Genomic DNA, 21,861 nt, shown 5'->3' with positions numbered 1-21,861 from the left:
AACCTCAAAAGCTTTATGCAGAGTGAAGGGATGCTTATGCGAATGAGAACATGCTGTGAACCTTAATTATATAAAAAGTTTTAAAACAACCCAAATTAAGTTATCATGAAAAAAAAAAATAAAGAGTAGCAGTTGCTCTCTAGGCATGGGGCAGAAAGGGCATAGGGAATTTCCCCAGGGTGATGTCATTTTCTGCATCTTGAGGATTTCTATTGTACAGAATGATACAATTACCAGGAAGCATCAGATGGTAAACTTGATATTTATGTTTTATTATAAATTGTTTAAAAAGGATTGCAAAAAATATTGAACTCCAGGTAATGATATGTGTGTTGAAGTGTGTGCAGGGAGGTGTACTGATTTCTGCAACTTTGAGGAGTTAACAAACGGACAGAGAAACGGATGGCTAGAAATGTGGTAAAGCCATAATGCAGGAATAATACAACAGCATCTGTGAATGCATGTGAACGGACACTCTTATTCACCAAAATATTCTCCCAGGTTCTCTGGGTGTTTAAAAATTTCATGATTCAATGTTCATGGAAAATGTATTTGGAGAGAAAGAACAGATTACTTGCCAAGAATGAACAGTTACAATAAAAAGTATTTTCATCAGGCACACACTGAGTCCTGAAGGCGATGTGGTGATCCCTTTACTGCACTGAGAAATACATGTCAACATCAAATTGTCAACTTAGATTTTAAAAACCTATAAAAATAAAGATAATTTGCACATACAGGACTTGGAAAAAACTGACTACTTAGAGATCACTCGCTAAAATACCTGAAGGATTTACTTCAGCTAGATAAAGAGTGGAGCCAAAGAAAAAAATAATTATTGAGTACACAAAATAATTTTAAAAATTTCATCTAAGTAAATATCAACCACAAAAGAATGTTTCCAAATTCATAAATAAAAGACAAAATATTAAATAACAACAGTTAAGTGGTAGAGGTGGAATGTTCAATTTCTAGTGAAACCACAGTAAGATATTTCCATCTTCTAGGATTGGCACATGGTTGAAAAATTACAGAAATTTTATCTCTAATTTCCAAATAGCAGGGGGCTGGGGGGAGGGGAGGGGAAGGAATATATAATTTTTTATCGATCTGTCAGAAAATAGGAAACAGACACACACACACACACACACAGAGAGAGAGAGAGAGAGAGAGAGAGAGAGAGAGAGAGAAGGAAAGAATGGTCAGCAAGAGTATAGAGGGCATGGATCCATATGAGTCAGGAATCAAAATAAGTGTAAACAAAAGAAACTTTATTAAAAGTCTATGATGATCATATACAATTACAAGAGCTGAGTGTTGTTACAAGGGACACAAAACAAAGCTGCACTTGAGGGGTTAACACAAAGGGAGTAAGAAGCACAAAAAAAACCCAAAAGTTTGTGGAACAATGTCAGCACTCCATAAAAGAGATGTTAAGCATCAATTAAGATAACATGGCACATGGTTAATTGTAAAAGAAAAAAAATTCACTTAAAAGTTATAATGTCATGAAAAGCCTCAAAGTACTTAAAGTAAACCAACAGAATAAGCAGGAATTGGAAAACACACAAACCTCGTGGGCAAACTTAACATATCTATACAAATCTAGTGGAAGAAATAGAACCTAACTTACTATGGAAAAAGATTTAAACAAGATGGCACTTGAAGAAGAGAGGCATATGAAGAAAAGCCACAGCTCAACATACAGCTCAGTTGGGTATTATTTTCAAGTGGCATAGAACATTTGTAAGTATTGACCACACATTAGAATGCAAAGGAACATTCAACAATCTTAAAGAATCCATGATCAAGTCTTTATATTGGCTTTCAGATATCCATTTCCCATTCCTAATTAACTGACAGAACCCCTTCAGTATTGGAAAGATAGATGTTTCCAGAGAAGACTCCACAGCTCGTAGCCTCTCTTGCAGATGGTGTGGCTACCAGCTTAAATCTGGCCATAAGACCATAGCAAAATATCATTGTGGGAGGAGGGAAAACTTGGGGACACTTCTGAAAAAAGGAATAAATCTCTGAGGAAGATAGGTTTTGCTCTCCATCCTCTCCTCTCCATCTAGTGGCTAGAATATGTATTATAGCTGAAGCTAAGCAGGCACCTTCGACAAGGATGTGATCTCAAGAGGGCTAAACTGAAAGGTAGAAGAAGCTTCAAAATGCACAGGGCTGAAAATACCCAAAATTATTTTGAAAAACAAAAATCAGAGACTTACACTTCCTGATTTCAGGTATTTTTACATACATATTTACATATATATATATATATTTACATATATATATATATATTTATACTCACATTATATATATGTAAAATACAATAAAAGCCAGAAATAGACCCAAACACATGGCCAACTGACTTTCAACAAGGATGTCAAAGCAATAAATTTAAGTCAGAAAGAATTAACAATGGTTCATCAACAAATGGTTCATATGGAAATTCATATGCCAAGAAAAAACAATCCTTCAATCCTTACCTCATACCATATACGAAAACTAACCCAAACAGGTCATAGATCTAAAAACTAATAACACAAAACTTCTTGAACAAAAATAAAATCTTGAGTTAGGTAAAGACTTTTTACATAGTACCCTAAAATCACAGAGTATAAAAGGGAAAAGTTATAGAAGGATACTTCATCAAAATTTTTAAAATTTTGCTCTTTAACAGACAATGTTAAGAAAATTAAAAGGAAAGCCACAGACTGTAAGACCTAAAACTAACAAAAGACTATCTGCAGTATGTAGGTCAATTGGTACTTTCATGAATTTCTGGTGGGGATGTAAAAGGGAACAATCAATCTAAAAAAATGTTTTGGCAGATTCTTAAAATATCAAACCTGTATTTATATTCATGTGACCCAGTTGTACCGCTCCTAGGTATCCAACCAAGAAAAATGAAATCATATATTGACCTAAATATTTGTATGCATGTGTTCCTAGCAGCTTTGTTTGTGATAGATGAAACTGGAAACAGCTCAAAAATGAAATCATATATTGACCTAAATATTTGTATGTATGTGTTCCTAGCAGCTTTGTTTGTGATAGATGAAACTGGAAACAGCTCAAGGATTATAAAAAAATAAACAGGTAAACTATCTCTGTGTATCCATACAATGGAACACTTCCTGGCAATAAAAACAAGAGTAATTACTGATACATACAGCAAGATGAATGAGTCTCAAAAGCATTATGTTAAGAGTGAAATGAGTCAGACATAGATAATCTATTTATTGTATTACCCCATTTATATGAATTTTCATAAAAGAAAAACTGTATAAAAAGAGGTTACTTCTTGCCAAGAGCCAGGGGGTTGGGAGAGGGACACAAGAGAACCTTTGGGGGTGATGGAAATCTACGCTGATTGTCGAGGTATTTATATGACCACCCATTTGTTAAATGTGTACACATTTGTTCCATTTTACCCTAAAGTGGTGAATTTTAAAGCTGATAAGGAAACTAAAAAACATATAAGATCTACATAAAGAAACTATTCCCTTGGTGCCCTTATCAAAGATTATTTGACCACACATGTACGGTTATATTTATGGGCTCTCTATTCTGTCCCATTGGTCTGTGTATCTGTGTGACAGTGCTGTATTGGTTTGATTATTAAAGATTCATAGTAAAGTGTGTCAGCATGTGATGGCTCCAGCTTTGTTTATCTTTCTCAAGATTACTTGGCTGATGTGGGGTCTTTTGTGGTTCCATATACATATTAGGATCACTTTTTTCTATTTCAATGAAAAATGCCAATGGAATTTTAATAGGAATTGTATTGAATCTGTAGATCACATTGTGCATATGGACATTTTGACAGTATTAGTTCTTCAAATCCATGGACATGAGATATCTTTCCATTAATTTCTGCATTGCTCAATTTCTTTTACTAATGTCTTGTAGTTTTCAGTATATAAGTATTTCACCTCCTCGAATGAATTTATTCCCAAGTGTTTTATTCTTTTTGATGCTATTATATAGGGATTTTCTGGTTAGTTTGTTGTTAATATAGAGAAACACTACTGAGCTTTGTTATGTTGATATTTGCATTCTGTAACTTTACTGAATTCATTTATTGGTTCTAATTATTTGGGAGTAGAGTCATTAGAAGTTTCTATTTATAAAATCACATTATCTGCAAAGAGTTTTACTTGTTGCTTTCTGATTTGTATCCTTTTATTTTTTTCTTGCCTAATTCCTCTGGCTAGAACTTCCAGTGCTGTGTTGATGGGATAAGGTGAGATGTTTCTGATCTTAAAAGAAAAGATTTTAGCATTTTGTTTTTGAATATAATGTTAGCTGAAATAAACAGACTAGTGATTCGGAGTTGATTCCAGACACAGATCTGTGTATGACAGAAAAGGTACATTAAATGACATTTAATGTTGGGGTTATTTTTTATAAATACTATCTCACATCAGACACAAAAAGGTGAGTCCCATTACATTACTGGATTATTGGGTCTAGTGTATGATATACTGATTTAAATTGAGGGAGACATAGCAATATGAATAGATTTATTAGATAAACAGGATTATTTCTAAATGTGTAAATACAAATATTAAACATTGAAACATACTAAGTATTTCAACTACTCTAGAAGCAAATAAAAATATTTCCAAAGTCTCGAGGTAGAAAATATTCTCAATAAAACTTATATAAAACCTGAAAACCATCAAGAAAGAAGCTGAGAGATTTGACTACATAAAATTTTCAAATTTCTCTAGGATAAAGATGCAATTAAAAAAACCTAAAAGAATAACATCTAATGAAACAAAATATAGCAACATATTCAGGTAAAATATACAAGTAGTTCTACAGTTATTCTGCATGGTAAAGAGAACAACATAAAAGAAGATACTGACAAGGCTTATGTTCCAGGTATTTGTAGAGAAGGAAACTAAATGGTCATAGCAAATGACAAATGTACCCAAAATAAAAGCACTGCAAATTAAAATAGGAATGAAATAAAACTAAGTAAAATACTAAATGGTTATTGGGTCTAGTGTATGATATACTGATTTAAATTGAGGGAGACATAGCAGTATGAATAGATTTATTAGATAAACAGGATTATTTATAAATGTGTAAATAGTAATATTAAAAAGATACAGGGAAATATACACCAAAGTGTGGGTGTATTAACATAAAAAAAATAACAAAGATATAACCATTTAAAAAAACAAATTTATATTTTTAAAAATCTAATATATCCTAGCAACTACCACTCTTCTTGTCTTATAATTTTAACTAAGTATTTAATATAAATGAAATTATACAGTGAAAAAAGTTTAAATCTAATATAATTATATATGGTGGATTTTTTTTTTTTTGTCTTTTGAATGTACTGGTTTTCCATTGCTGTCATAATGAATTACTATAAACTTGGTGACTTCAAACAACATGAACTTATTGACTCACAGTTCTACAGGTCAAAAATCAGCTGTGGGTCCCACAGTCCCACAAGGCATCTGTTTCCTCCTTGAGGCACGAGTGGAGAAGTCATTTCTTTGCTCTTTCCAGCTTCCCACAGCTGTCTACAATCTTTGGTTCAGAGACCCTACTTAATCTTCAAAGCCAGCTACATTGTGCCCCTCTGATGGTTCTCCTGTGGTCACATGCCCTTAGATATCCCTCTTTCCAAAGGAGAAAAGGACCTCTGATTTTAAAACTCCATGTGATTTGATTGCCCCATTCAAATACTCCAGAATACTCTCCCTACCTCAGTATCCTTAACTTAATCCTATCTTCATTTTTAAAAATTTCTTTTGCAGTGTTGGGGATTGAACCCAGGGTCCCGTGAATGCTAGGCAAACACTCTACGACTGAGCCACATATCTCTAGCTCTTATTCCTATCTTCAAATTCCCTTTTGCCACCTACAGTAACAGATTATAAATTCTACAGAACATGGACACATTGTTTCTCTTGCTACAATATTCTCAGAATCCTAAGGATCTCCCACATATGTCATGGGCATTCCATTAGACAACAGGCACCCCATAGATCTTCCCTAGATACCCATATATGTTTTTAACTTCTGATGAGATGACTGAATGGATCTATAGTCCCACACTTCCTCTCTTCATAGAACCTAGTTTTGAGTGAACACTCCAACCTTACACTACTTCCCAGGCACTAGCAAAAAGCTTCACAGACATTCTATCTAGGTCACCTCTGACCAAAGCACACTTGCCTGACAGTGAGTCTCCTAATCTGAGCATCTTTTGCAACCTGGACAGGATGAGAATTTTCCAGCTCACCAAGCCTTCATTTCTTTTCTTTTAGCAGTTCTTCCCTCAATTGATCCCTTTCCTCTTAAACTTTACTATAATTGGCAAAGATAGCAGGATGCATCTTCTAACTCTGTTTTGAAATCTCTTGACTTTCCACAGAGTGGAGGGACAGAATTTCACTAAGCCTTCTGCCACTATATAGTAAAGAGCCCCTTCCCACCAGTCTCCAAAGACACGTTTTTATTTCTTTCTGAGCCTCCCCCGTGATACCTGCAGCCTTCATACTTTTACTAAACGTCTGTTGGGTTTGATTTAGGCATTCTCTGAGACAACACAAAATTTCTCTACCACGTTCTTCACTCCCTTCTGAGTGCTCTCAAGCAGAGCCTTTAGCATCCATATTTCTACCAATGATCTGCTCAAGACATTCTAAGCCTTTCTACCCTGCTATTTACAACCCTTCCATTCTCTACTCACTACCTAAATCCACTCACTTCCACATAACTTCCGAGTTATGGTTGCACCCCACTTCCAAGTAGAATTACTTAACGGTGGAGACACATTCTGAGAAAAGTGTTGCAGGTGGTTTGTCACTACACAAACATCACAGAATGTACTTACACCAATCAAGAGAGCTACAACTTCACTAGGTGATGCAGTCTTGCAGGACCACCACATCTGTGGTCTGCTAGTGCAGAAATGCCACTATACAGTGCCTGCCTGTACCAAAAGCTGATTTGCTCTCAATTGCTTCCATAACAATTACCACACAATTAGAGACTTAAAACAACACAAAATTATGATCTGATAGTTATATGAGTTAGAAATCTCTTTCTGGTGGCTGTAGGGAGAATCTACACTCCTGAGTTTTCCAGCTTCTGAGGCCAATCACATGCTTTGGTCCCTTCTTCCACCTCCAAACTAGCAACACTGCACCCTTCCCACCACCCTTCCACAATCACACCTCCCTCTCTCAGGAAAGCCTCTCCACTTTCTGAGGCCGATAAAATTAGATTGGGCCCACCCAGATGATTCAAAATAGTTTCTCCCTCTCAAGGTCCCTAGCTTAACTCTATTTGGAAGAAAACAGATTACAAAGTCCAAGGATTCAGTCACAGGCATCTTTGGGAGCCCATCATTCTGTCTACCATGGCATGGTAATAATGGTGATAATAATAATAAGCATTAAAGACTCATCTGCGACATTAGAAGCAAGTAAAGTCTCATTTATTCTTACTTCTTTTGCTCTTGGGTTTTCCTAAAGTAGCTTGGTTTCCAATATTCACAGTGTCTAGAAAATAACAAGAGATAATGAGGAAATAGAAATTAATAAATAAAAGTAAACAAGTCTTAGGAGAATTTCTAATGCAGAAGGCTTACACTTACAAAAATGTCTGGATTATCATTTCGTTCTTCCTTGTAAAACAATCCAAAAACCTACTGAACTGAGAAGTAAGCATTCAGGAGGGGCCCTGGGTCTTCTTTTTTTCCACAACAGGACTTTGAAAAACTGTTTCTTTAGTAATAGAAACAGTTGCCCCTGCCCTTGCTCAGGCCTTCAGATTTTCTACAGATAAATAAGATTTAAAATTTTGAAAAATTTTATAAGCAATCCCTGTGCAAGTCAGTGACACGTTGGAGGCTCTCAGTAGAAAACATGCCCTGGATTGAGAACAGCTGGTCTGAAGCCTTTCCTCCTGCCAGTTAGACAGCAGGACTCTGCCTGTGGACAGACACCTTTCTAAGGCTGTGGGAAAGTGACACTGTAGTCTACCAGCGGAAGTTCAGGTGGCTTCCTTGGGTTCCTGGGAAAATTGTGTTTAACTGTAGTAAAGAAGGTACCTGCCATTTTTAAAGAGTGCATTTTTACATCATGCTTACATGCTCAACAGAACCCATCCTGTTAAATGGGACTGTATAAAGATTTCTAGCCTCCCTGCAGGTCCCAAAAGCCTCAGGCCAAGCAAACACAGAGAGAGGGATTCTGGGATGGACTGCATCACCAGTCGCTGCTTTACCGGGCCCGTGGTACCCACGAAGCCCTCCCAAAGCCCTCCCGAACCACGGCCCCCACAGCCTTACCCATCGTATCCTGTGCTTGGCTGCTGTCCGCCCCTGTTCCTGAGCCTCCTGGCACATCTCTTGAGAAACACATGACACAGGAACACTTCTTATTTCCCTGTGCTGGTTGCTCTGTGTCTGGAACAAAATTATGATTTCTGAAGACGTCTCATTTACCTTGCCGCCTTTTCCCCCACACCCTTTGGTCCCCTTCTCTATTTCTTCCTCTGAAAAATTTCCCTTCATTGTTCTCCTATATCTGACTCTTCCTTTCAGTCTTACTTTTTTTTCCCTCCCTGTCTTTTCTTTAATTTTTTAAGGGATATGTACTTGTGCTTATGAAAAGGGCCCAAAAGTTTCAGTAAAGTGTGAGTAGAAAATAATTATCGTTGGAAGGTAAGAATGTTTAAGCAGAAGGCTGGGTACCATTTTCCTTTCTTAGCTTCTGTGCCTTAAACACCAGGTAAAACTTGAAACCATCAAAAGTTAAATCATGTTTTTTCCTCTTTATCAGAACTGTGTCTGTTTTAATGATTTTTAAGTCCTAATTACCTTGTCCATCAGAGCAGAGCAGGTTGGAAGTAAGCTCTTCTGACTCTCCTTCTTTATTCGTTTGGTGATCTTCTAATTCACCAGATACTAATGAGAAACAAGAAGATTACTGTCCATGGATCCTGAGACAGTGACCAGGGAAGAGTCCCGGTGTTCCATGACACATACTGATGTTCTAGGCTAAGATGAACTGGGGGAGGAATAATATCTGCTCAATAACCACACCCAAGATCCAGCAGAGCCCTGCTCTTTCCATTTGACACCTCACTTGCCTTTTCTGAAACTTATATCTTTCTACTTGTAGCCCAGAAAATTTTTTTTAAAAAGTTCTTTTCTTCCAGAAAACGAAAAACAAAAAAAAAAAAAAACACTAGTTGTTCTTTGGAAATAGTAAAGAGTACCCAGCAGAACCATTTTCAAACTCATCCCAAATGGCCAGTGACTACTTACATCACTAACCACATTGCTCAAAGTCAGCCAATCAGAGGCAGCCCTGCAGGATTGACATCGAGCCATCAGCCAACACCCCCTAAAAAGCCTGAACAGTGGCTGAATGCCAACATACTCATAAACACTCCTGCTTCTAGAAGGGTTGGGTCCTGAAATCCTTATTTTCCAAAACTTGATAAAAAATCAGCAGTTTCCTGTTTCATAGAGACTGTGTCCCATAAGCACAGTGTCACCTCCCAACGGGACCTTTGCTTAGCAATTTCAGATACTGCGCTCAGATATTGAGTGATGAGTTCTCCCTTCAAATTTTGGAGTCCCCACCAATATCCTCTGGAAGACTTGCTTAAGAAGGTCCAATGGGACCCTTGGACCTCACAGTGGTCAATTCCATACCTCTTGGGCCTGGGCCTAGCTCAGTGGTCTTCCTGGTCCACTGCCAAATGAATCAGCATTAACAACAACTTGAGCTCTGGATTGTTTCCCTGGGCTTTTATTCCTGAATTTATCTGATTTAATTTGTTTTATCTGATTTAATTTTGTTTTGTTTAGATATTTTGGTTTGGAAGTACAGCATCTAGCAATTATTCCCTCCACTTATGTACTTATTCTCCACTATATCATTTGTTCTCACTTTTGTCTGTTTTTAAAAGTCTTGTATTGTCTGTTTCTGATTTTCCTGTGCTTTCCGAATATTAAAAGAATGTGATCCTGGGACTGGGGTTGTAGCTCAGTGGTAGATCACTTGCCTTGCATGCATGAAGCACTGGGTTTGATCTTGGCACCACATAAAAATAAATAAATAAATATATTTTTAAAAAATAAAAGAATGTGATCCAAAGCACATATATGGAGGCAAAGGTCTAATAAGTCCTTAATCCAAGCCAGCCCCCCAAACTGATGGATGTGGGTTCATAGACAGTAGCCAAATTGTGCAAAGATGTTTGGTCACACTTTGTCTTGGGTTCCTCATCACAACCTTCAAGAGGGCAACTTGGTGTCTTGTCAGTTTGAACCACAAATCATTTATGTAGTATGCAAGCTGGATTAAGTTATTCTCGTGTTATTGGTCATGTGTTTCCTTTTGAGTCTCTGGTTGGTGATCCCAGTGTTCCATGCCTGGGCCCCACACCATTCACATTCATTGCTGAATGCAATGGCCTCATCGCTGTTTGTCACACGACTGTCTTCCTTAAAGCCACAAGTACTCCCTGACAAAACTTGCCCCTCCTTTATAGACTCCCTATGATTCTAACTCTTGCACCCATCTGAATAAATGGCAAGAAAGGGTAACTGGATTACAAGGAGGGACTTTTGACATGTCAAAAGTAACACATTTCAGCTAGGCGTGGTGGCTGATGCCTGTAATCCCAGTGGCTCAGGAGGCTGAGGCAGGAGGATTGCTAGTTCAAAGCCAGCCTCAGCAAATTAGTGAGGCCCTAAGCAACTCAGTGAGACCCTGACTCTAAATAAAATGTGAAAATGAATGGGATGTGGCTCAGTGGTTAAGTGCCCATGGGTTCAATCCCCAGTACCAAAAAGAAAGAAAGAAAGAAACAAACAAACACATTTGGTAAGTACTTCTGTAAAAGAAGGGGGGAAATCTCCAGATGTTCCCATATCCCAACCAGAAACTGTTACTTTCAGAACAAAATTACAAAATATCTACATAGCTTTCTTTTCTTTAGTAATATCCCTACAGATGTACTAGGTAGAGATCTCTTCTGCAAATGGGACTGACAGATTAAAAAACATACACAAGGACTAATTTTAGAAGTTCCCCAAAAATTTTCCCATGCATGATCAGTTTATAGTTGATCTGAACATTGGCATTCCTCCACTGTGTGTGATTTAAGATCTGCAAGCACTAAACAGAACAGCTACACTTCCCTTCCTGTGGCACCTAATCCATTTACTATAATCTCTTCAGCCTCATCTAAAGACAGATTCTTTTCTTTCATACATTTATGTTCTACTTTCATTTTATGTCCCATTTAATATTATTCTCTTGGGGAAATCAGTGGCTCATCTAGACAGTTATTTTCTCTGGGTTTTGTTAAGCACTGCTTAGTAGGCAGAATTCTATGAAGGCTCCTGAAGATTTTCTTCCCTAATCTAAGGAACTATGGACATGAGGTGTTATTCCCATAATTAGGTTATGTTGTATTGCAGAGTTGACCTTGAGAAGGGGAGGATTATCTAGGTGGGCTGAGTCTAGTCACATGAGCCCTTTAAAAGTACTGAATGTTTTCCCGCGGGCAGCAGAAGAGGCACTCCGAAGTTCAGAGCGTGCACAGGACTCCACACACTGTTGCTCCCTTGGAGATGTGGGGGCCATGTGTCAGGGGATGTGAGTGGCCCTGTGGGTTGAGTAAGCCCTGGCCAAGAACCAGCAGCAAAGCTGTGACCTCAGCCCTACAACCACAAGGAACTAGTCATTTGGTCAACTAATTACTAAATATCACTACTTCTCTTTTTTCTGTCTTCTTCCATAGGCTTAATACTCAGTCCAGCAGCCCTGTCACTCAGTGGGGGAGAAGCCTAGGAGTTTTAATCCAGTGTCCTCTTCCAGAAAACATCTGGCTCTGAATAATACCTTCATGGCCTTTCTTGCATCTTCTTAGTAGGGACTTCCTCATGGGGAAACAGATTTCAAAGTTCCTACAGGCCCTAGGAAAACTCATTATTCTTTGGCCACATGAACAAATAAAGCCAGAATCATCCCAATTAGTCAATGATAGCTTCTGTCCAGGACACAGGCCTCTGAAAGCCAGCCCATCATCACATCCCCAAGATTCTGACAGTCAGCAGAGATGTAGGGGCCATGCTCCCGTTAGCCTGCTCTCACTAAGGGTCACCTAGTCCCCATGCAGGCCACTTCCAAAGATCCTCCAATCCCTGAGCTCCACACTCTCCCCAAACATTCTACAGTAGGAGTGCTATTTAGAGAAACTGGACTCATAAGCACAATTCTTCCTCGGTTAAAAAACAATGAGTTCAGCCTTTGGTTGAATACACATTTTCATTGCTACACCTCATAAAGGGCCTCCGTGCTTCTCCTTGACTTTCTGGATCTTCTCCCTGACATTTCCAGTCTCCATGATTATCTACCTTTTTCTCCTTCGGTGATTCTCTGTGTCTACTTTTTCACATTGCCTCTGTGTTCACCTCTTCAGGCTCTACTCTTCTGGGTATCTCCTATCTCATATGGAAGATTACATTCACATATTTTCTGTGATTTCCCCCCTCTTCTCTCCCTAAGCATTCTTATTTGCTAAATAAAATCTCTGTCTATTGAATCCTAGTGGATTTCTGGGTACCCAAAGGCCCCTTGGACTTCTGCTTTGGACATTGAACATGGCCCAACCTCATGCCAGGTTCTCAGAACCTGAAGCCCATGTGGATCTCCATTCTGCTTTTCTTTCTTGGGACTTCTCTTTCCTTGCATCTTATATACATCTTATTTCTAGTTCCTCAAAACAGTAGCAACATCTCCCTGCCTGTGTCTTAAAGTTTTTGAGGATGGAAGAAGAGCGTAATTTTGAAGCACACTGAAAAAACACTGTGTAATCCAATGGCATAGGGAGAACACTGGTCCAAAACAGAATCTGTTTTTATAAATAGCTCATCTGAATTCTATCAATGAGATACTACATTAGTGTTTCTTTGAAGGCTTTGTCAAGTTTGTGACAAAACTGTAAAAAAATTATCAACTAGCAGAGAAATGCTACGCTTTTTTTTTTATTTCCATAGAAGATAAGGAGTGAATGGGAACAGAAATTGTTATCTGAATTCAAATAATAATACTAATAGTGGTGAAAAGATGAAGGCAAAACAGCATTTTCTTATCCTAGTATTTTTCGAATTTAAGTGCATATACCAATACCTAATAACAAACAAAAAGACTCCTTAATCCCAGAGTTTCTCGAGATTTCTTGTCTCCCTGAATTTCCCCAAAAGGCCAAGGGAAAATGTGAAGAGTAACTGGATCATTTCATCATGAAGCACATTCAGAGTAAACCCACCAGGAAACACTAGCCCCCCAACACCCAGCAGCCGTCGCCACCCGTCCCTGCCTTACCTGGCTCACCCGCGGGGGGTGAGCCCAAGCCTTCCTGGGCCTCTTCTTCATCAGACATTTGTAAACAGAAACTGTTGCTTTCTGCAGAAGAGAATGAAACCCTTCCAGGACTCCATGTTCAACCCCAGGATACCATGACAGGAAAGCCCACACGGGAAGGCCAGGAAGCCCCAGGCAGTTCAAGTGACTCCTGGGGAACGTCCCTGGCCTCAGACCCTCCTGCCTTTGAATCCCCCCCGACGTGGGGGCTAAGACAGCTCCTGTCACTCTTACCAGAGGCAGGGGACAGTCTTCCCACCTCGCTCCCTCCCTGAACAGCACATTCTCTCTTATTTCTGACCCCTTCCTTTGGCTCCTCTGCCTGGTAACTGCAAGCAGCAGGGTGGAATGGGAGAAGACGGGGAGAAACAAAGATTCCGCAGTTGCTTGGGAGCGGACAACACAATTGCCTTCTCCAATCCACAGTGGCTGGCTGACCACCTCCTCTAGATTGTCTGTGGGGGCCATCTGGGTAGTATCCAGTTCCCAGGACACTGAAGAGATACAAGGACACAACAGACCACGCAGAGGGACCCAGAAACATATCTTAGTATGCTCAGGTGGAGCCAGAGAGTTCAGAGAAAATATTGGACATGCAGGGATCAGAGTCACATATTGAATTTTTAGCATAAATGGGCGGGAAAAGTGAAGGGGAAAGGTCTAACTCCTTAAGGGTCATATGCCTTCCCTCATATGAAGAAGCTGGAGAAGAAAAAGGAAAATAAAGCTGGGACTCGAATTCCAAAATATCAAAGGGAGATCAGTTAAAGACAGGAACCACGGCAGGAAGGGGGAGGGGATGCTGGGGAGTGATACTGGCCAAATTAGGTTGTTAAATCGAGTGCATTTACGAATATGGAAGAGCAAACCCCATCAACATACACCACTACAATGTAACAATAAAACAGAAGGAGAGTCATTCCTTGGAACTTATTACTTCAACCTGAGCAAAAAACACATATTCAAACAATGAAGGCCACATTGTTCCAAACAGAATTCACAAGAGTTTCTCCTTGTGCTTCCCAAAAAACTCCAGGATAAATGCAAAGACTTCCATCTGAGGACTAGCTGGAGAGTGCTCAGCGTGAACCCAACAGCAAATGCCAGGGCTGGATCAGCTTCCTCCTTACCTGGTGCATGTCCTGGGGAGGTGCAGGTGGCTTCCTGTGGTTCTTCTACCCCACACATATCCACATAGGCATTGCCTCCCTCTGCAGAAAAGAAATGACGTCATTCAGAGGTGTCAAGGTACCCCCAAAGGGGAATTGTGGAGAAAAACTCAGCAAAGATTTCGGAAGCTCCAGCCTCTCCTGGGTGGGACGAATCCCCATCTGAGACCCTCCTGGTCTGTGCTTCAGGATCACCTGGCCCATAGGTGGACACACCCCAGGCATTCTCATCAAGGCCAAGAACCAGCTTCCCACTCATTTTCTCTCCCGCGCACCTGCTTCTCTCCCCCATTCCACAGCACATTGCTGTCTCTGCCCTTGTCTCTGACCCCCAGATCTCCAGAGGCCTGTCTCTGGATGCACTACTGTCTCCTCCTTTGTTCCTGTCTGTGTTTGCTCCCTGCTTTTTCCTGTCCTTCCCATCTCACATGGATGGGCAAGGTGGAGGAGTGCAAGAGGAAACAGGGCACTCGTCTTTACCAAGAGAATCAGGCCTGGAGAAGCAGGAATTCTAGGGTCAGAAAGAAGGTGTTGGTTCCAATGGGAAGGGTTCAGTTCCTGAAAGACATCCAGTGGAGAACTAGGAAGAATGAGCCAGCAAGGCAGGCCTGCCCTATGACGTGCACCTGGGAATCTTCTGTCATCAGAGAGCAGGTGACATTGCTAGAGAGAGGACCATTACACTCAGTGTGTCCCTGGGCCACTCCTCCTGTGAAGACCTCCTTCTTAGACCTCCCTCTGGACAGGACTCTCTTCCGCAAGTCACTGTATACACTGTGACTCTTACTTCAGTGCTCTGCCCTCCCTTGGATGCAGTTTCTACTTTTCAAAATATTTAATCTTCATTTATTTTTAAGTTTTAGGTGGACACAATATCTTTCTTACATTCCCATGGTGCTGAGGATGGAACATGTTGAGAGCCATAGACAAAGGGGTCCCAGCAAACTTCCAGCTGCCAGCTGATTGGCTCCTCTTCGGTGATGCTCACTGGGTTGTTTCCCCGCCCTTTCAGACCACGGAGCTGCTCATTGGGGGACTCTTTTGGCTCTGCCCATGCGACCCAGCCATTCGGCCTGAAGAGCAGGAGGAGTGGGGGGATTGAGAGGCTTGTGGGAAGCTGGTGGTGGCAGTTGGGCTCTGAGGGAATTCCTGAAGAGTTCTTGTGGTGTGGCGTGTGTTCTAAAAATAAAGTTCATTTCTGCTTGATAAGTGGCTCGTGAATTGTGCCCAGCCAGACTGCAGCATTTGGTGGCCCATACAGGGAATGACTGAGGGTAAGTGATAAAGTAAACTGCTCGCCCCTGAGGTCAGGGAGAGAGGATGGGTAGCCATTTTAAGATTCTTCTTTCATTTTGTTTGACTTTTGTTTTAAGTTGCCTGTCCCTCGAGATGAGTGAGACGAAAGAAAAACCGCTCACATCTGAGGAAAAACTATTTGCATCTGAGGAACAGATAGGGAGAAAGGATGGACGGACATTTCAGGAGGATAGAAAGGCTGTCATAATGATTTTTTGTTGTTCCATTTTTGTTTCATTCTGTTTTGGTTTTGTTTGGCGTCATCTTGTTGGGTTGTATTATAGTAGAAATATGGGATCAGAAATTAGGAAAAAAACAAACCGAAAGAGTGTTAAGTAAATTGTTAGAGGAAGGAGGCATCTCATAAAATCAAGAGCAGTCAGGGCATACGTTGATACAATACAAAAATGTAGCCCATGGCTTTTTAAGGAGGAGTTGTTAAATATATCACAATGGAACCATCATGGTGAAGATTTAAGGGAAAAGAAAAAGAAAAACCCAGGAACTCTGCCATTTGGCACATGGCCATTGTGGGCGTTGGTGTCTTGTTTGCTTAGTCCAAAGCCTTCAATTCAGACAATGGTAGAGGAAGGAGAAGACATATTGATTCAAGTAAAAGAGAAGGTCTCTCAAGTTAGTCAGACAGAGGAAAAGACTCAAGTAAAAGAGAAGGTCTCTCAAGTTAGTCAGAGGAAAAAATTCAAGTAAAAGAGAAGGTCTCTCGAGCTAGTCAGACAGAGGAAAAAATTTCAAGAAAAAGAGAAGGTCTCTCGAGTTAGTCAGACAGAGGAAGAAAGTTTAGAGCAGAAAAAGCCATCAGGGGAAAAGTTACAACAGGAGACTGCTACTAGCACCTTTCTATCACCAGAGGATGTAAGTGTCCAACCAACAGCGCCACCTCCATATGCTGGGAGGCCCCCAACCCCCATAGTTGATAGATGGGATCCTGAGACAGGACCTCAAATATTAGCATGCCCTGTATTTGAGCAGGCAGCGAATTCACCATGCTTTAGATTTCAAAACAGTGAAGCAGCTAAAAGAGGCTGTAACAACCTATGGTCCTCAAGCACCCTTCACTGTAAGCATGGTCGAATCCATTACCAACTTGAACATGACGCCAGCAGATTGGACTAGTATGTGTAAAGCTGTGCTAAATGGAGGACAATACCTGTTATGGAAGGTTGCCAATGAGGAATTTTGCAAGGAGACAGCTAGGCGAAATGCAGCAGCTGGTTATCCTCAGAGAAATTTAGATATGTTGTTAGGAAAGGGACCTTATGAGGATCAACAGCAACAAATTGCATATGATCCTGCCATATACTCACAAATTGCTGCAGATGCGGTTAGGGCATGGAAGACTTTACAAGGACATGGAGGTTTACAAGGTCAATTATCTAAGGTAATACAAGGAACTAATGAACCTTATGCTGAATTTGTAGATAGGCTTATTCAAACAGCTACCCGAGTTGTAGGGAATACAGAATAAGCAATGCCATTAATAAAACAACTGGCTTATGAGCAAGGGAATCATTGGTGCAGAGAGGTCATTAGACCATGGAAATATGAAGATTTAAACACACATATTAAATTATGTAGAGACATTAATGAACAAAGGCAAGTCTGGGCAGCTGAGTACAACAGGTTTTAGATGCCAGGCCAAAAACATGCTACAATTGTGAACAAACAGGACATTTTAAAAGGAATTGCCCCGTAGGAGGAGGGTTTAACAAAACTAGGTATCAAAGGGGTAGAATACCGGGTATTTGCCCATGATGCTGTAGAGGGAGACATTGAGCTAATGAATGCCATTCTCAAAACAACATAGAGGGTACTCCATTATCAAAAAACGAACAAGGACCAGAAGTCTATCCATGATATTGTGGAGAAAGGCATTGGGCTCCATTGCCAAAAAATGGACAGAGGGGGCCCAATGCTCTAGGGCCCAAGACCACAAATATACAGGGCACTGGAGGAACCCAGCAACACCATCAGGGTAGTGCCCAGGACACATTGTCCATTAGATCCCTCACTAGACAAACCAGAGGAAACGCAGGATTGGACATCTGTGTCTCCGCCAGAACAGTACTAACTCCAGAGATGGGAGTTCAAATCATTCCCATAGGGGTAAAAGGACCTCTTCCCAAAGGAACAGCAGGCTTATTATTGGAATGCAGTTCTTCTACTCTAAAAGGACTTATGATAAGTCCTGGGTAATTGATCCCAATTATTAAGGTGAAATAAAAATTATAGCAAGTTCTCCAAAGGGTATATCAGTAATTTCACCAGGAGATAGAATAGCACAGTTACTAATAATACCCAGCCTGCATGATAAATTTTCCAATCGTACTACAGAAAGAGGTTCCAGGGGATTAGGCTCCACAGGTGTAGATTGGGCTATGCTTTCTTTAAATTTAGATTCTCGCCCCATGCTAAAACTAAATATTCAAGGACATGAATTTAATGGGCTACTGGATACAGGTGCAGACCTCAGCATCATCTCTCATCAAGAATGGCCAAAACATTGGCCATTACAACAAGCCACTCAAATACTTCAAGGCCTAAGAGTGGCGACTAATCCCCATAGAAGTGCAATGGTATTAGATTGGAAGGATCCTGAAGGATGTGAAGGAACTATACAGCCATATGTATTGGATTTCCTAGATCCATTAGGACTAACATTAACAAATAACATCAATTCAAATGTGTCCACTATTATGGCCAGACAAGGTTTTAGGAAAGGAAAAAGATTAGAAGAACAAGAACAAGGTATAGCAGCACCAATACAAATAGATCAAGGAACAGACAGACATGGATTGGATTTTCAGGAGGGGTCACTGAGACAATAAAAATTACTTGGAAATCAGAAAGACCAGTGTGGGTTCCTCAGTGGCCCCTGACTAAAGAAAAGATACAAGCAGCCCATGACCTGGTCAAACAACAATTAGCGGAAGGACATATACAACCTTCTGTATCTTCCCATAATACTCTCATTTTTGTCATCAAAAAGAAATCTGGTAAATGGAGATTATTGCAAGATTTAAGAGCCATTAATAATGAGATGGTTATTATGGGACCTGCTCAATCGGGGATTCCTCAATTGTCTGTTTTGCCAAAAACCTAGTATGTTTTAGTTATAGATATTAAAGATTGTTTTTTTTCAATTCCAATTCATCCTGAGGATAGTCCACGTTTTCCATTTACTATCCCTGCACTGAATCATGAAGGTCCTGATCAGAGATATGAATGGAAAGTACTTCCTCAAAGGGATGGCTAACAGCCCAACTATGTGTCAAATTTATGTTAACAAAGTAATCCAGCCACTTAGAAATCAAAATCCTGAACTACAAATATTTCACTATATGGATGATGTATTATTAGCACACAAAGATAAAAACACATTGCTAGAATGTTATGCCACACTGACAAACTTATTAAAAAATTATAATCTAGAGATAGCAATAGATAAAGTACAATTAAAATTTCCAATTAATTATTTAGGAGTTCTATTATCCTCAACCATGGTCCATCCACCAAAAATTCAAATACGAGTAGATCAACTCAAATCACTTAACGACTTTCAAAAGTTATTGGGAGACATAAATTGGATAAGGCCTTATCTAGGCATACCAACAGGAGAGTTGGGACCTTTATTTGATATCCTAAAAGGTCCATCAGATCCAAATTCACCCCGAATGTTAACGCCTGAAGCAAGAAAGGCATTAAAAATCATTGAAACATATATGAAAAATATGCATCTAGATAGAATTGATATAAGTTTGCCTTTATTATTTATTGTACTACCAACAAAAAATATTCCTATAGGAGTATTTTGGCAAGAATGTCTATTATTATGGATACATTTATCTTAATCTCCTAACACTATTCTTACTAGGTATCCTGAAGCTGTAGGACAATTAATACTCAAAGGAATAAAAGCAGCAAAGGGAGTGTTTGGAATTTCACCCAATAAAATTATTACTCCATATACTATGGATCAAATTGATGAGTTAGCTAATGAGTTAAATACTTGGGCAATAATCATGTGCAAATCTCAAGTTTCATTTGATAACCACTTACCATCTAATCCTTTATTGTCTTTTTGTTCATCGCATCCTGTAATTTTTCCAAAAATGACAAGAAAAACACCTATCATGAATGCTCCAAATATATTCACTGACGGGTCAAATAATGGTACAGCAGCAATAGTTACACCTGATCAAACTTTTACATTTTTAGTACCCAAACAATCAGCTCAAAAGGTAGAGCTTAATGCAGTATTACAAGCTTTTGTGATGTTTAAAGATTCTGTGTTTAATTTATTTTCTGATAGTCAGTATATAATTAATGCTATAGTATCCCTTGAAGATGCTGGTAGGATTTCCCCTTCCTCTACTGTTTTCTCTTTGCTTTCCATTATACAAAGCATAATCTGGGACAGAAAAGATCCATTCTTTATAGGACATATCAGGGCACATACAGGATTGCCTGGAGCCCTTAGTTTGGGCAATGATTTAGCAGATAAAACTACACATGACATACATATTTTCTCTACACTAGAAGAAGCTACAAATTTTCATAAAAAGTTCCATGTCAATGCTAATACTTTACAAAAGCATTTTACAATAACTACAGAACAAACTAGACAAATAATAAAACAATGTCAAAATTGTTTTATTACAATTTTACTTTTTACCACAAGTTAATCTTGGAGTCAATCCTAGAGGACTGATACCTAACCATATTTGGCAGGTGGATGTCACACACTTGTCAGAATTTGGAAAATTAAAATATTTGCATGTTACAGTTGATACTTCTTCTGGATTTTTGATGGGCTCCCTTCATGCCAGAGAAAACACTAAAGATATTATAGCTCATTGTTTACAGAATTTTGCCACTGTGGGCGTTCCAAAACAGTTAAAAACAGATAATGGTCCTGGTTATACTTCTACCTCTTTTAAACAATTTTGCTCATCATTTGGCATTACCCATATAACAGGAATCCCATACAATCCACTGGGACAAGGCATAGTTGAAAGAGCTCACCAAACTATTAAAATGTACTTATTAAAGCAAAAAGAGGGAATTGGGAAGGGGTATATATTTCCCAACGATAAACTTAAAATAACCCTTTTTACTCTAAACTTTTTAAATTTGGATTCACCAAGGCTTAGTGCTGTGAAAAGGCATATGTGTCCAAAAAATGTACATAAGCCCAAGGTACTTTGGAAGGATATTCTAACAGGACAATGGAAAGGTCCTGACCCAGTGATTGTCTGGAGTCGGGGTTCTGTTTGTGTGTTTCCACAGGGAGAACAGCAGCCCATTTGGATTCCAGAGAGATTAACTAAAGCGATTTCTACAGACCAAAAAGAAGATGATTTGGCTGAAATCCATAACAGCTGATATCCAGAACTCCAGTTTGGCTATCCTTACATCTGCAACAGTGATTAACCAGGGTGCTTTTTTCAATATCTATTTTATTATTGCCCTTTCCCACATCATGAAGTTCTATTTTGTTTTTTGAGCTCATACAGACCTAGGTTAATGTTTTGCTGATCAGTTCTATTTTTTGACTATAGAGTTTTTAAACATTGCAATGGAGATTTCACCTGTAAAAAGTTATAAGGCCTTTACTATTATGTTATGTGTTGTATGTATTATATTATGTGTGCACACTTGTGTTTTGTGTTGTATGTTTGTATGTACGTATGTCCATATATCAAATATTATAAGCGCTCATGAAAAAATGGATCCAAATATTTTTTTTTATTCACGTGATTTAAATGATTTAATTTAAATTGGGTAAACAGCTGTTGAGGATTGTTTTAATATGTGAACAAAAAAGGAGGTTAACAGATCTGTTTGTTTACTTTCACCTTTCCTTTTCATTATATTTAATAATTCTGTTCAGGATAATGTAAATTGTTCAGAAAATTGTTTTCTTTTAGTGCCTGCTGGAATGTTAC

General features: G+C 39.2%; 1 protein-coding gene across 1 annotated transcript in view; it reads right to left on the bottom strand.

The window, feature by feature from the left end:
• Nucleotides 1-21,861, bottom strand: part of LOC308630427 (nuclear body protein SP140-like protein) — a 67,067-nt gene that overhangs the window by 21,716 nt on the left and 23,490 nt on the right. The window contains exons 11-15 of the mRNA XM_081260443.1: nt 14,561-14,641; nt 13,392-13,472; nt 8,864-8,950; nt 8,333-8,449; nt 7,488-7,541 (exon numbers count right to left, since the gene is read on the bottom strand). Coding sequence (XP_081116569.1) covers nt 7,488-7,541; nt 8,333-8,449; nt 8,864-8,950; nt 13,392-13,472; nt 14,561-14,641 — 420 coding nt within the window. The remainder of the gene's footprint in view (nt 1-7,487; nt 7,542-8,332; nt 8,450-8,863; nt 8,951-13,391; nt 13,473-14,560; nt 14,642-21,861) is intronic.

This window comes from Spermophilus citellus (genome assembly GCF_964194105.1).
Source record: "Spermophilus citellus genome assembly, chromosome: 11".
Classification (NCBI taxonomy): domain Eukaryota; kingdom Metazoa; phylum Chordata; class Mammalia; order Rodentia; family Sciuridae; genus Spermophilus; species Spermophilus citellus.
This window is presented reverse-complemented; position numbering and strand designations above follow the sequence as displayed.